The 13,621-nt window shown below is 45.4% G+C and overlaps 1 protein-coding gene and 5 non-coding genes across 6 annotated transcripts; all 6 read right to left on the bottom strand.

Moving 5' to 3' along the window:
* Nucleotides 1-127: 127 nt before the first annotated feature.
* Nucleotides 128-209, bottom strand: trnas-gcu (transfer RNA serine (anticodon GCU)). Its single transcript has one exon. It is a non-coding gene; the product is annotated as a tRNA-Ser (tRNA).
* A 244-nt stretch (nucleotides 210-453) lies between these two features.
* trnas-gcu (transfer RNA serine (anticodon GCU)) lies at nucleotides 454-535 on the bottom strand. Its single transcript has one exon. It is a non-coding gene; the product is annotated as a tRNA-Ser (tRNA).
* Nucleotides 536-1,383: 848 nt separating this feature from the next.
* trnas-gcu (transfer RNA serine (anticodon GCU)) lies at nucleotides 1,384-1,465 on the bottom strand. The gene has a single exon. It is a non-coding gene; the product is annotated as a tRNA-Ser (tRNA).
* Nucleotides 1,466-4,604: 3,139 nt separating this feature from the next.
* Nucleotides 4,605-12,486, bottom strand: LOC146286147 (uncharacterized). The gene is made up of 11 exons (XM_084700175.1): nucleotides 12,270-12,486; nucleotides 10,985-11,193; nucleotides 9,052-10,803; nucleotides 8,685-8,898; nucleotides 7,958-8,539; nucleotides 7,570-7,782; nucleotides 7,096-7,376; nucleotides 6,638-6,900; nucleotides 6,138-6,395; nucleotides 5,287-5,964; nucleotides 4,605-4,620 (listed from the first exon to the last, which is right to left on the bottom strand). The coding sequence occupies exons 2-11, from the start codon at nucleotides 11,189-11,191 to the stop codon at nucleotides 4,605-4,607; spliced, it is 4,464 nt and encodes a 1,487-aa protein (XP_084556301.1). The 5' UTR covers nucleotides 11,192-11,193; nucleotides 12,270-12,486.
* Nucleotides 12,487-13,088: 602 nt separating this feature from the next.
* Nucleotides 13,089-13,170, bottom strand: trnas-gcu (transfer RNA serine (anticodon GCU)). The gene has a single exon. It is a non-coding gene; the product is annotated as a tRNA-Ser (tRNA).
* A 228-nt stretch (nucleotides 13,171-13,398) lies between these two features.
* On the bottom strand, nucleotides 13,399-13,480 carry trnas-gcu (transfer RNA serine (anticodon GCU)). The gene has a single exon. It is a non-coding gene; the product is annotated as a tRNA-Ser (tRNA).
* Nucleotides 13,481-13,621: the final 141 nt, after the last annotated feature.

Raw genomic sequence — 13,621 nt, 5'->3', positions numbered from 1 at the left:
AGGAGCAGAGGAAAGAATCAAAAAGTTGTTGGAAATGCAGTGGAGGGACACTAAGTAGGAGAACTAAGGGTTCAGGGACGGAAGAATTTCAATTTCATGAAGCGAACATGTCATAAGAACAACTTGCCGAGGAGGATGAGATTCGAACTCACGCGTGCAGAGCACAATGGATTAGCAGTCCATCGCCTTAACCACTCGGCCACCTCGTCATACACAGCACTAGGCCCACGGCACTCTAGGCCCACGGCAGTGAAAGATCCTTCCATTTCACAAAAAAAGGAAAAAAGCAGGTGACAACAGGCACAATTGTGAAAAGGAACATTATCAGGAGCTGAAGAAGGATTCAAAGAGTTGTTGGAAAGGCAGTGGATGGACACTAAGTAGGAGAACTAAGGGTTCAGGGACGGAAGAATTTCAATTTCATAAGGCGGACATGTCATAAAGATCACTCACCAACGAGGATGAGATACGAACTCATGCGTGCAGAGCACAATGGATTAGCAGTCCATCGCCTTAACTACTCGGCCACCTCGTTGTTTACAGCACTGGGCCCACGGCAGTGAAAGATCCTTCCATTTCACAAAAAAAGGAAAAAAGCAGGTGACAACCGGCACAATTGTGAAAAGGAACATTATCAGGAGCAGAGGAAGGAATAAAAAAGCTGTTGGAAATGCCGTGGAGGGACACTAGGTAGGAGAACTAAGGGTTCAGGGACGGAAGAATTTCAATTTCATAAAGCGAACATGTCATAAGCACAACTTGTCGACGAGGATGAGATTCGAACTCACGCATGCAGAGCACAATGGATTAGCAGTCCATCGCCTTAAATACTCGGCCACTTTGTCGTTTACAGCACTGGGCCCACGGCAGTGAAAGATCCTTCCATTTCACAAAAAAAGGAAAAAAGCAGGTGACAACCGGCACAATTGTGAAAAGGAACATTATCAGGAGCAGAGGAAGGAATCAAAAAGTTGTTGGAAATGCAGTGGAGGGACACTAAGTAGGAGAACTAAGGGTTCAGGGACGGAAGAATTTCAATTTCATAAAGCGAACATGTCATAAGCACAACTTATCGACGAGAATGAGATTCGAACTCACGCATGCAGAGCACAATGGATTAGGAGTCCATCGCCTTAAATACTCGGCCACTTTGTCGTTTACAGCACTGGGCCCACGGCAGTGGAAGATCCTTCCATTTCACAAAAAAAGGAAAAAAGCAGGTGACAACAGGCACAATTGTAAAAAGGAACATTATCAGGAGCAGAGGAAGGAATCAAAGAGTTGTTGGAAAGGCAGCGGATGGACACTAAGTAGGAGAACTAAGGGTTTAGGGACGGAAGAATTTCAATTTCATAAGGCGGACATGTCATAAAGATGACTCACCGACGAGGATGAGATTCGAACTCACGCGTGCAGAGCACAATGGATTAGCAGTCCATCGCCTTAACCACTCGGCCACCTCGTCATTCACAGCACTAGGCCCACGGCACTAGGCCCACGGCAGTGAAAGATCCTTCCATTTCACAAAAAAAGGAAAAAAGCAGGTGACAACCGGCACATTTGTAAAAAGGAACATTATCAGGAGCTGAAGAAGGATTCAAAGAGTTTTTGGAAAGGCAGTGGATGGACACTAAGTAGGAGAACTAAGGGTTCAGGGACGGAAGAATTTCAATTTCATAAAGCGAACATGTCATAAGCACAACTTGTCGACGAGGATGAGATTCGAACTCACGCATGCAGAGCACAATGGATTAGCAGTCCATCGCCTTAAATACTCGGCCACTTTGTCGTTTACAGCACTGGGCCCACGGCAGTGGAAGATCCTTCCATTTCACAAAAAAAGGAAAAAAGCAGGTGACAACAGGCACAATTGTAAAAAGGAACATTATCAGGAGCAGAGGAAGGAATCAAAGAGTTGTTGGAAAGGCAGTGGATGGACACTAAGTAGGAGAACTAAGGGTTTAGGGACGGAAGAATTTCAATTTCATAAGGCGGACATGTCATAAAGATGACTCACCGACGAGGATGAGATTCGAACTCACGCGTGCAGAGCACAATGGATTAGCAGTCCATCGCCTTAACCACTCGGCCAAAAATGGGGCAAAAGGGACTGCTAGCGGGGGGCAAAAGGAAAAAAGAGGGGGGGAAGGGGGGGGAAAGAGAAAAAACGGAAAGAGAAAAGGAGAAAAACAAACAAATTGTCATGTTTTTTTCTCCACTCACATCCCCTTTAAAGTTCTTTTCACACACATGTGCGCTCATTTTCATCACTTTTATCAACAACATTGACACGTCGTCTCCTGCGGGATTCGATCCGACGAGGCTGTGCACCGTGTCAGCAATCACCATCACCATGCAATAACATTATTTTTATTTCTCGTATCACGTGTATATTGCTCGTATTACAGTTTTTTACAATGGCTATGACACTTTTGTCAATACCTTTAACAAGTTTCCTAAACTCTTGACACAGTTAGCACAACATCCACCTGTGTTGGCTATACAATTAACACATTTTGTATTGCTTTGACACAAAATGCATAGAGTAAACACACATTTTAAATGCTTGAACTTCTTTTACACACAAGCTCAACCAAGACCAAAACAATCGATTTTTACGGACCAATTTACCAATGCTTTAACACTGTATGTCAGAACAGATAACACTATGTTCAAAACCTAATTTATTGGCTAAAGTCAAAGTGAACAGCTGTTCTTATTGTGAATTGAAACACAAATATATCCCCTGTATTTTATGTATTCCATTGCTACTGGGAAAAAGCTGGTTGAAGTTATGCAAATACTCTGAATTACAGTTGATTCCGAACTAGGAAACACTATGGTGTTGAGGTTCTTTCAATCGCATGACTATATGGTATATATACTGCAAAGTGGAGCTCTTTGTGCTGATCTTGTGTGGAAAAAAAACAATATGGAGCAATACGAAGAAAGTAAGAATACAGTAATACCTGCACGAAGGAGAGGAACACAATAACCAGGACAAAGGAGAGGAGTGGGACAAGGACAAGGGAGAGGAGATAGAATGTGTGGTGGCACTCAGAGAAGTGCCAGAGCTAGGGTAATACTGTAAATGGCAGCAAAATTGCATATTTCTCGCAGTAATGTCCTGTTGAAAAGGAAGCCTTTACTGCAGCAATTATGTTTCTGTCTTCTTTTTTTCAATACAGTAACTGTACATTCTATAAAGCTACTCTGACATAATTCATTTTTTGTTCTGAATTTCTGCAGCAAAAGAAACAAAATGCATGCATTTACTAAACCCAACAAAACAAAAATGTAGAGGCTTCAAAAGAAACTACATTGCAAACACAATCTATAATCTATAAAATGTGAGACCTGACACATATACGTAAAAGAATGCAGTTTCTGTAATTCCATCTGATGTTAGTGTTTTTTATGACATTGTGCTATGATTGAACACATGTTCCTGTGAAAAGAGAACATGTGTTAGTGTTTGGTAGACATGGTGTCATGTTTAGTGTATTTTTGTGTTATGACAATTAATGTTTGAGTTTAGTTTACAATGTGTGATTTTGAGCATGAAATTAACTGTTTTGCCAATTGTGTGTGGTAGGTGTGTTGGTGCGTTAAGAGTTTAGAAAACTTGTTTAAGGTATTGAAAAAACTGTCACAGCGATTGTAAAAAACTGTTAGTGAATTGTGTGAATATTTTATGTATTGTTTAAGAGTAGCCAGAAATGTGTGTCATAACATACTCAATAAATCTGTTTTTGATGTATTTAAAGTGCTATGTGTCATTCATCCTGATTAAGGGGTTAGTTGTCCCAGATATATATATATATTTAGCAACTGTCCCAGACTTCGGGGGACCAGAAGTGGGTGAACGACCTGAACTTGTTCTTCAACAGGTTTGATCAGCCACCCGGCCCTCCCCCGGCCCAGTCACCCCAGCTGCTGCAGGTGCACCCCCAGAACACTGCCCTACCTCAACCTCCACAGCACTCAGGTCACAGACCCCCACTCCTCCAGCTTCTCCTGCCCCATCCCTTTCATCTCACCTCTTACCCCCACCCCCTCTCATTCTGTCAACACCCCCTACAACATCAAACACTCATCCCCCCCCCCCCTGCTGTGCTCCACTCTGTCCCTCTCCACAAACCAGGTGAGAAAAGAGGTCAGGAAGATCAAAGCCAGAAAGCCAGAAATGTATTGTCATTGGCAGAGGGATATTCCAGAATTGCTGAAATGTAATAGTTTTTCTCGATTGTTAACACACATTTTCTGAACGCATACCTCATACTTTCTACTCACAAATAAAAAACACACACACAATGGGCTAAACCCCTCACTTCTCCTGTGTGTGCCTTGTGAAAACAAAAGATTTTCTTCATGAAAATTGAGCCAAATACAGAGATTGTGTGTAGCGTTTTGAAAAAAGTGTGTTTTAGAACTGCAATTTGAATGTAAAGCAGGAATTGTGCTTGTAGCAGAATTGGTTCAGGGGGTTGGTGCATGAGTTACATGTTGTGGTCATTGTGTCTCAAGTACCAGTATTTGTGACTAAAATGTATTTGTGTGTAAACAATTGACAAAAAGTGTAATAGCACTGGTAGGCTACTTAGTTACTTTGCAAGAGTTCTAGGAATAAAGTATAGGAGGAATAGGAGAAAAAAAATCCAGAAGTCAGAATTTGAGAAACTTTGGTCGGTTTATTAAACCTGAAAGTATATATTTAGCAAATATATACATCTTAATTTTTTGTTTTTTTGTTTTGTTTTTTAACACCATGCAATGCACAAACACATAAATTAAAAACATAACTATATACAATACTTTACTATTTAGACATAACTATTATATACAGTATTATACAATTTAAGGAACTTTGGTCACTTTATTAAACCTGAAAGTATATATTTAGCAAATATATACATTTATCTTTTTTTTGTTTGTTTAATTTTTTAGAACACCATGCAATGCACAAACACAGAAATTAAAATATCAATATCAACTATATACAATACTTAACTATTTACACATAACTATTATATACAGTATTCTACCATTTATTTACCACTGGCAAGACTGGTCAACTGGTCTTTCCACTCTGCCAGGGTGAGTCCTGAGGCTGGACAGTACCACCGCCCCTTCAGCTGGGTGTGACCAGTACTTTTGTTTTTTCCCTGCCCACACTGCTTGCAAATGTACTGGTAGGTATCCCTGAACTTCTTCCGTGGAGGTTCACCCCTAGCCATCAGTTCCTCGTTCTCCTGGGCAGCTTTTTTTTGTCTCCACGTACGTTGCCTTGGCTGGACAAAGGTGCCAGGTGGTGGAGGGGCCAGGGACTGTGGATGGTCAGCAGATGGCTGGAAGGGGGGAGGTGGCTGGAAGGGTGGAGGTGGCTGGTACGAGGGCCAGGCAGGAAATGGTGGCGGTGGCGGCAGGTGACCCTGCTGGTACGAGGGCCAGGCAGGATATGGTGGTGGTGGCAGGTGACCCTGCTGGTACAAGCCCCAGGCAGGAGAAGGTGGTGGTGGCAGGTAATCCTCCTGGTACGAGCCCCAGGCAGGAGATGGTGGTGGTGGTGGTGGCAGGTGACCCTGCTGGTACGAGGGCCAGGCAGGAGATGGTGGTGGCAGGTAACCCTGCTGATACGAGCCCCAGGCAGGAGATGGTGGTGGTGGCGGCGGCAGGTTACCATGCTCGAACGAGGCCGAGCCAGCAGAACCAGGCCATACATATGACCCAGGCTGGTAGTGCTGTGCCAGGGCAGATCGAACACTATGCCGAGGGCGTATCACTGCCTCACCCTCCCGGTTTTCTGGCTCCTCAAACTCCATGACCTCATGCCCATGCTGCACAGGAGCACCTGGAAGAGTCTGGGCTTCAGGGAGTGAGTCCTTGGCCAGTTCAAACCGTTTGGGGAGTACGGTGCCCTGCAGCAGCATGTCCCTGTCCTTCCTCTTATCCCTCCTAAGCAGCCTAAAAAACAAAAATGCATACAGTAGCTTCAGTTAGTTATTTCATACATAGTAGCCTATCCTCCTATGTTTAGTATTTTCTAACAAGCAAGCAGGTGAAAGTTTTTCTTGCAGTTTAATAATATAATGTCATCATTGTATAGGAAAGGTACAAACGTAAAAAACAAGACTCACCAAGAAGAGACTGTTGTGTTGTTAACTGGTATCAGAACCACGTTGGTCTTCTCCAGAACAACCCTGCTGTCCTCCAGCAGCTGTTTCAGATGGCTGTAGGCCACCACAATGGACTGCGGGATGGGCAGAGTTCTACTCCTTGTGTCCTTGGGCCTGTTTCGTGCTTGCTGAAACTCTTTTAAAAGTCTCAGGCAAACACATTCGCTGACCCTGTGGACTTCGGGGTCCTGGGCTGCCTGCCCGTGAGTCATGAACAGTCTGCGGGAAAGAAGGATGATATGGTCCGGACTTTAAACAAGGCTGTAAACTAAGAAAAATGGTAATAGCAACCATATCAATGTCACCTGTGAACAGCCCAATTTGCCCCCCACAAACTAATATAATCACAAAATAATATTTGAAATTCACCATAAGTTTTTCAATCTTGGTTTGATGCAGTACAGCCTACTGATTCAATGATTTGTAATGAACCGAAATGATTATGAATTGTGTCAAATCACCTCTCTGCCGCCTGCTGTCCAGGAGCAGAGCCACTCGGCTTCCTGGGCGCTCTCCAAGGTCCTGCCACGGTCTTCTTCCTTGCTTTCTGGCCGAACCTCACAGGTTCCTTGTCCATAGCAGGAAGAGCCATGTAAAGATGGACGATGTCAGCCTCCTCTTTTGCCGACAAGGCAGTGATGGTTCGGTTCAGGCCAACCAGGTAGGCTGCCAGGTCATCAACCGCATCCCAGCCCAAGACACCTCTGGAGTCACATCGGCTCTTCTGAAAAGTGATAATCATGAAAAAAACATGTAAATAAATGTGTCAATTTCTTTGAACTATTTGAGCAATGTTGACCTTTTTTCTCTCTCCATAAAACGTAATACTTGACGTTTTACTTGACAAACGTATGATACTTGTGGCATATCATTAGCGAACTTGTTACATATCTTGTTTTTAAGAAAGGTGTTACATTACCTGGTCTGATGTGCTGTCTTGTGTGTCGTCTTCCTCCACAATGATGTCCTCATCCAGGGATCTGGGTCCACTGTCACCCTCCAGTGTCACCTGGGCTTCCACAGCACATATTGGGGGATCAGGATCACCTTCCCTAAGGTCAGCTACCTGGCACACCGTGACGTCGGGTTCACCCCCGTCGTCCTCGAGCTCCTCTGTGGAGATCTCTGGCAGCTGCTGTGGAATCAGCAGGTCGCCTCTATTAGACTGGGCCAACAGGTACTCCACTGCAATGCGCTCGCCTGTAACACAGTGTTTAAACACAGAGTTAAAGAAGAGGAAAGGACACAAACACAGACACATCTCCTCCATGTACAGCACGATCTTCACTCCCACTCCCCTGTCCTCTGAGGAGGGCTGGGGGTGGCAGAGAAAAGAAAAGTGGGAGAGGAAGTAATACTCAAATGGTCAGTGCTGATCTGAGAGCTATCTTACCAGTAGGTTTTCCAGGTGGGGTGAATTCTGGAACCAGAGAACAACCAAGGACCCGCTGGCTCATGCTGTTTAGGTGAGACATCAAGCGAACATCAAATGTCCTCAGGGTTGATGCCCCCACCACAGCTACAGCTTCCTTTGCCCGGTTCATGTTCCACCTTGATACCCCCTCCAGCATGTACATTTGTGCGTGCAATGCATTGCATCGAAAGCCTAAGAAACAAAATACTCAGGTTAGGTCAACCATTAATATGAAGTCAATAGATATTAACACCTATTAAATACAAAGTGACAGTTACATTGTTATTTGAATAATTCAAGTGCATACTATGTCATAACACCAACTTTTTTTTTAACAGCATACGGCAAGTTAACATTTTAAATTTACCTGGAACAAAAGCACACTGGTGGCGGTGAAAACTCTCGAGGGAGGAGGACCCCCTCCCACACCTGAGGACGTCAAGGACTTTGCCACCCTTCTGCAGTGTCCCTGTCTTGGTGTACAACTCCACCCCTGCAGGGTCCTGGATGCACTCCAGGTGCTTCTGCTGCACCTCCCACACATGGTGCATGCTGTCAGGGTTCACCAGACGCAGCCCCGTGGTGTCAGTCAGCTCCCACATCGATTCGAGCAGCCCCGAAATCATGACCCGGATCTCCTCCACGGCACGGGTCCTCCGCCTGCAGTGCTTTGCCATTTCACCAGTGCTGATACTGGCCAAGAGCAGTGCCTCAGTGGGAGCATTTCCGCCATGGCTGCTCTTCCACTCCCCTTTCTTGGCCTCCTTAAGCCGCTGCACATCCTCCTGATCCCACTCAAAGATACAGGCAGAAAGTTTGGAGCAAAAGGTACCGTAGAGAGGGTGGTGCTCAGTAGTGAGGCCGCAGTTAAACCTTCGCATGAAGTGGAAGACGTCTAAACGGACGACCAACTTCCATGGTCGAAAGAGTCTCAGCACTGACGACACACCTGTGAAAGACAAACATTGATTATTACAGATGTGATCATCTATTTTTTGTGTAATAATTTTTTTTTACATCATAATTAACTTAAGTTAATTACATACTGTAATCTGCAATGTATATTTCATAAAGTAACAATTTCAGCATCCCACCTGACTGGCTGCAGCAGTCCCGGTCAACATAGATAGCCTCAGGCTCAGCTTGTCCAGCATTCTCATAACGTGTGACGATGCCCTGGCACAACTCTTCCAGCCCTGCACCTTCACCTGTCGTCAGAACACTGTTCAGAACCTGGCCAAGCTCGTTGCCGATGTTGGACATCCATGCAGCGGTGTCCCCTATACTGCCAGCCAGCTTCTTGGTGATCTGAAAAACAAACAAAAACAGAACTTTCAAAAAAACCGCTACAAGCTTACTAAAATTAATACTATTTCATCATTAGGATGACAAAGTAAACAATTTATATCCATTCCAATTGGTTAACATCAGAGTAAATAAAAGTAATGCTAAAACCCTCACCTTCTTTGTAGAGTCCATCTTCAGAATTCTACCATAGGTAGAGGTGATCACCCCCTTCATCTCTTCCAGGTGGCTGAGGATGTCGTTAGAGTGGACCGTCTCAAACCACTGGGCAAGTGGAAGGGGCCTGAAGGGTGGAGGAGGAAGATGGACAGCTGCAGAAGAGACGAAGGTAGCCATCTTCAAATGAAGCTCACAGTCAGACAGGTAGCGGATGGTCTGACGTGCCCACTCCTCACTGTGTGCTTCCTCTACTGCAGACTGGAGGTAGGAGGAACTGTTCCCACTGGTCCTTGGCTTCAGGAAAGTCATACACTTCCTATCCAGGGCTAGCTGTGTAGTGAGGACAGCGGGAAAGAGGCTCCTATGTGCCACATCCAGTTGAGCAAGGATTTCCTGGCTCCATGGGCAGACCGGCAGCATACACTTGCTGCAACGTGGATAGTCCCCTCCCACCAGGTAGTAGCGAGTATCCACATCTATCACCTCCCTCACCTTTGGGTAGATCCCGGAGTGGTGCATTTTCCGGTCACACCGCGTACATTTCAGAGGAATCCCCCACATCCTCATTGGTGCCCAGAGGAACATCCTCTGCCGGAAGTGCCACCCGGGCTCGGGAGGAGACGGTTTGTGCTGCAGTGGTGGATGAAACCAGCACGCATCCATTTTCTGCCTCAGCTGACCTGTAGGCTCATAGAGGACCTTGGCAATCCACACCCGATCTGCTGGCTGTATAACCTTTTTGAATTGATTGGGGAGAAAAGCTTCCCAATCAATGGAAGCTGGCCTAAGTGGAGTTTGAGGAGTGTGGCGTGGCGTGCTGGAGCAACCTGTTGGAGGAGGGAGCAGAGATGTAGTTGTCGGCGGAGATGGTGTGGGCCTTTGACACGGTGTGGCCGTTAGCCTTGGAGATGCTGTGGGCCTTGGAGATGGCGTGGGCCTTGGAGACGGTGTGGGCCTTGGAGACGGTGTGGCCGTTAGCCTTGGAGATGCTGTGGGCCTTGGAGATGGTGTGGCCGTTAGCCTTGGAGATGGTGTGGGCCTTGGAGATGGTGTGGGCCTTGGAGATGGTGTGGGCCTTGGAGATGGTGTGGCCGTTAGCCTTGGAGATGGTGTGGGCCTTGGAGATAGTGTGGGCCTTGGAGATGGTGTGGCCGTTAGCCTTGGAGATGGTGTGGGCCTTAGAGATGGTGTGGGCCTTGGAGATGGTGTGGTGGAGCTACCTGTTGAAGTTGGCGATGGAGGTTGAGCCAACCAGGATAAATAATGGAACTGTTCTATATGCTCCAACAGGCCAACAGAACCTTGGACCTTGGCCCCACAGGTGTCACATGTCTCCTCTACATGGCGGTCAGAAAGGTGCATGGAGAATTGTTCTGCCTCCACAACCTGATTGCACTGACAACACTTTACTGTTCTGTCTGCACAGGAGCCTCCGCCTGCCTGCCTTGAGCCTTCTCCTGCCTGACTGGAGCCTTCTCCTGCCTGACTGGAGCCTTCTCCTGCCTGACTGGAGCCTTCTCCTGCCCCACAGGAGCCTCCTCCTGCCTGTCTGGAGCCTCCACCTGCCTCACAGGAGCCTTCTCCTGCCTGACTGGAGCCTTCTCCTGCCTGACTGGAGCCTCCACCTGCCTGTCTGGAGCCTTCTCCTGCCTCACAGGAGCCTCCACCTGCCTGCCTGGAGCCTTCTCCTGCCTGCCTGGAGCCTTCTCCTGCCTCAAAGGAGCCTCCACCTGCCTCTGATGCATCTGACTGAAGGGGGGAGGCAGGATTTCAAGTACAAGAGAGGCTCATAATAAATAATTTCACCAATGATCCTACACTGTTAGTTGTATCCAAATGTGTGCAAATAGGGTATGATCCAGCAAATAATCTACTTCATGCTACAGCAACTTGTCATCACTTAAATTAAATAAATCATCATATAACCTACCTTATGGAACCCACAAGAGCATTTTAGGTGTCTCCCGAACAGATCCACCTTGCTCTTGCTCTGCAGCGGGCAAGCATCGATACACTCCAGGGCTCTTTTCCATTTCTTACCACCGGGTCTTTTGCCTGTGGAAAACTGGTAGCTGCCCTGGGCATATTTTTGGCAGATGTCTCTCCAGTACGAGTCTGGCTTCCCCGTCTTGGTCATATCTGCAAACATGAGCTACGTTAGACTAAACGACCAAGTTCTCTGTTGTGATTACATTCTCAATCAATGTAGCATAGACGTACAGTTGTGATGGGTTGCTCTGGCTATTGTACAGTAATACCAGGATCATCCCATTTTATAAAATTAATACTTCCATATGCTTGTACTCCAACACATCAACTTAATTTTGTTATGTCAACAACCTGGTCAACGTATCATCAATGTAGTCATATTTTGTTCTGCTGTCTCTACTGTACTTCTGAGGTCAAATTAAAGTCAGCGGGAAAGTTGCATCTCACAGAGGGGACTGTACTATGGGGGCAATGAGTCTACATCGACAATTTAAATACCAGGACCGACATAAAAACATGTATTCGTACGTCCATAGAATAATTTGCATGTACATATCGCTGTTCTTTTTTTTGTTACGCTGACAAAGACCAAGTAACTACTCAATTTAGCATTGATGTACTGTACAGTCGTACAGTAGCTACATCTACTGTACGCGTACTGTACCACTACGTTCTCTGAGATAAATTCAGCGGGAAAGTTAAATTTCACAGAGGGGACTGTACTATGGGGGCAGTAAGTCGACATCGACAATTTAAATACCAGGACTGACATAAAAACATGTAGCTATACAAATCATACGTCCATACAATCATTTGCCTGTACATATCGACATTATTTTTTTTGTTACGCTGAAAAAGACCAACTACTTGATTTAGCATCGATGTACAGTCGTGATCGTTTGGGTACAGTAGTAGTGTATAATACCAGGACCGACATAAAAACATGTATTCAAATCGTAAATCCATAGAATAATTTGCCTGTACATATCGATATTCTTTTTTTTGTTACGCTGACAAAGACCAAGTAGGTTACTCAATTTAGCATGGATGTACAGTAACCTACATCTACTGTACGCGTACTGTACCACTAGTACGTTCTCTGAGGTAAATTCAGCGGAAAAGTTACATACAATAAGAATACGTTTATCGAGACAGTTAATCTACATCGGTCAATCAACATATTACATATATACAACATATTATACATATAATTTGCATTTACATACCTATTTTTCTGTTGCTCTTTTCTTTCGTATGTCTTAAATAAATGTTCTATGCAGTACTGGCTCTTTCACTCAGTGCGCTGATAGTCTTCTGCAGTTTTACGTCACGTCAACGTCACCCCTAGACCCACCTCTGTTCAGAATGGTTCGAAATGTGTTAGGAATGAGCAGTTGTTCGGAATATTTTCCAGATGTTCGGAATTTTTTACTAATGTGGTTCGGATATTGTTAAGATGTATTTGCAGTCCAATTCTTGGCGGGTACGGCCACCTCGTCATTCACAGCACTAGGCCCACGGCACTAGGCCCACGGCAGTGAAAGATACTTCCATTTCACAAAAAAAGGAAAAAAGCAGGTGACAACAGGCACAATTGTGAAAAGGAACATTATCAGGAGCTGAAGAAGGATTCAAAGAGTTGTTGGAAAGGCAGTGGGGGAGGCGGACACTAAAAAGGAGCAGTAACAGTTCAGGGACAACAGAATTTCAATTTCATAAGGCCTGTCACAAAGATGACTCGCCGACGAGATTGAAACTCACGCATGCAGAGCACAATGGATTAGCAGTCCATCGCCTTAACCACTCGGCCACCTCGTCATACACAGCACTAGGCCCACGGCAGTAAAGATCCTTCCATTTCACAAAAAAAGGAAAAAAGCAGGTGACAACCGGCACATTTGTAAAAAGGAACATTATCAGGAGCTGAAGAAGGATTCAAAGAGTTTTTGGAAAGGCAGTGGATGGACACTAAGTAGGAGAACTAAGGGTTCAGGGACGGAAGAATTTCAATTTCATAAGGCGGACATGTCATAAAGATGACTCACTGACGAGGATGAGATACGAACCCACGCGTGCAGAGCACAATGGATTAGCAGTCCATCGCCTTAACCACTCGGCCACCTCGTTGTTTACAGCACCGGGCCCACGGCAGTGAAAGATCCTTCCATTTCACAAAAAAAGGAAAAAAGCAGGTGACAACAGGCACAATTGTAAAAAGGAACATTATCAGGAGCAGAGGAAGGAATCAAAGAGTTGTTGGAAAGGCAGTGGATGGACACTAAGTAGGAGAACTAAGGGTTTAGGGACGGAAGAATTTCAATTTCATAAGGCGGACATGTCATAAAGATGACTCACCGACGAGGATGAGATTCGAACTCACGCGTGCAGAGCACAATGGATTAGCAGTCCATCGCCTTAACCACTCGGCCACCTCGTCATACACAGCACTAGGCCCACGGCACTCTAGGCCCACGGCAGTGAAAGATCCTTCCATTTCACAAAAAAAGGAAAAAAGCAGGTGACAACAGGCACAATTGTGAAAAGGAACATTATCAGGAGCTGAAGAAGGATTCAAAGA

This window comes from Hypomesus nipponensis, chromosome 6 (genome assembly GCF_054491055.1).
Source record: "Hypomesus nipponensis isolate SF chromosome 6, ASM5449105v1, whole genome shotgun sequence".
Lineage (NCBI taxonomy): Eukaryota > Metazoa > Chordata > Actinopteri > Osmeriformes > Osmeridae > Hypomesus > Hypomesus nipponensis.
Note: the sequence above shows the minus strand (reverse complement) of the source record. Positions and strands in the feature narration are given on the sequence as shown.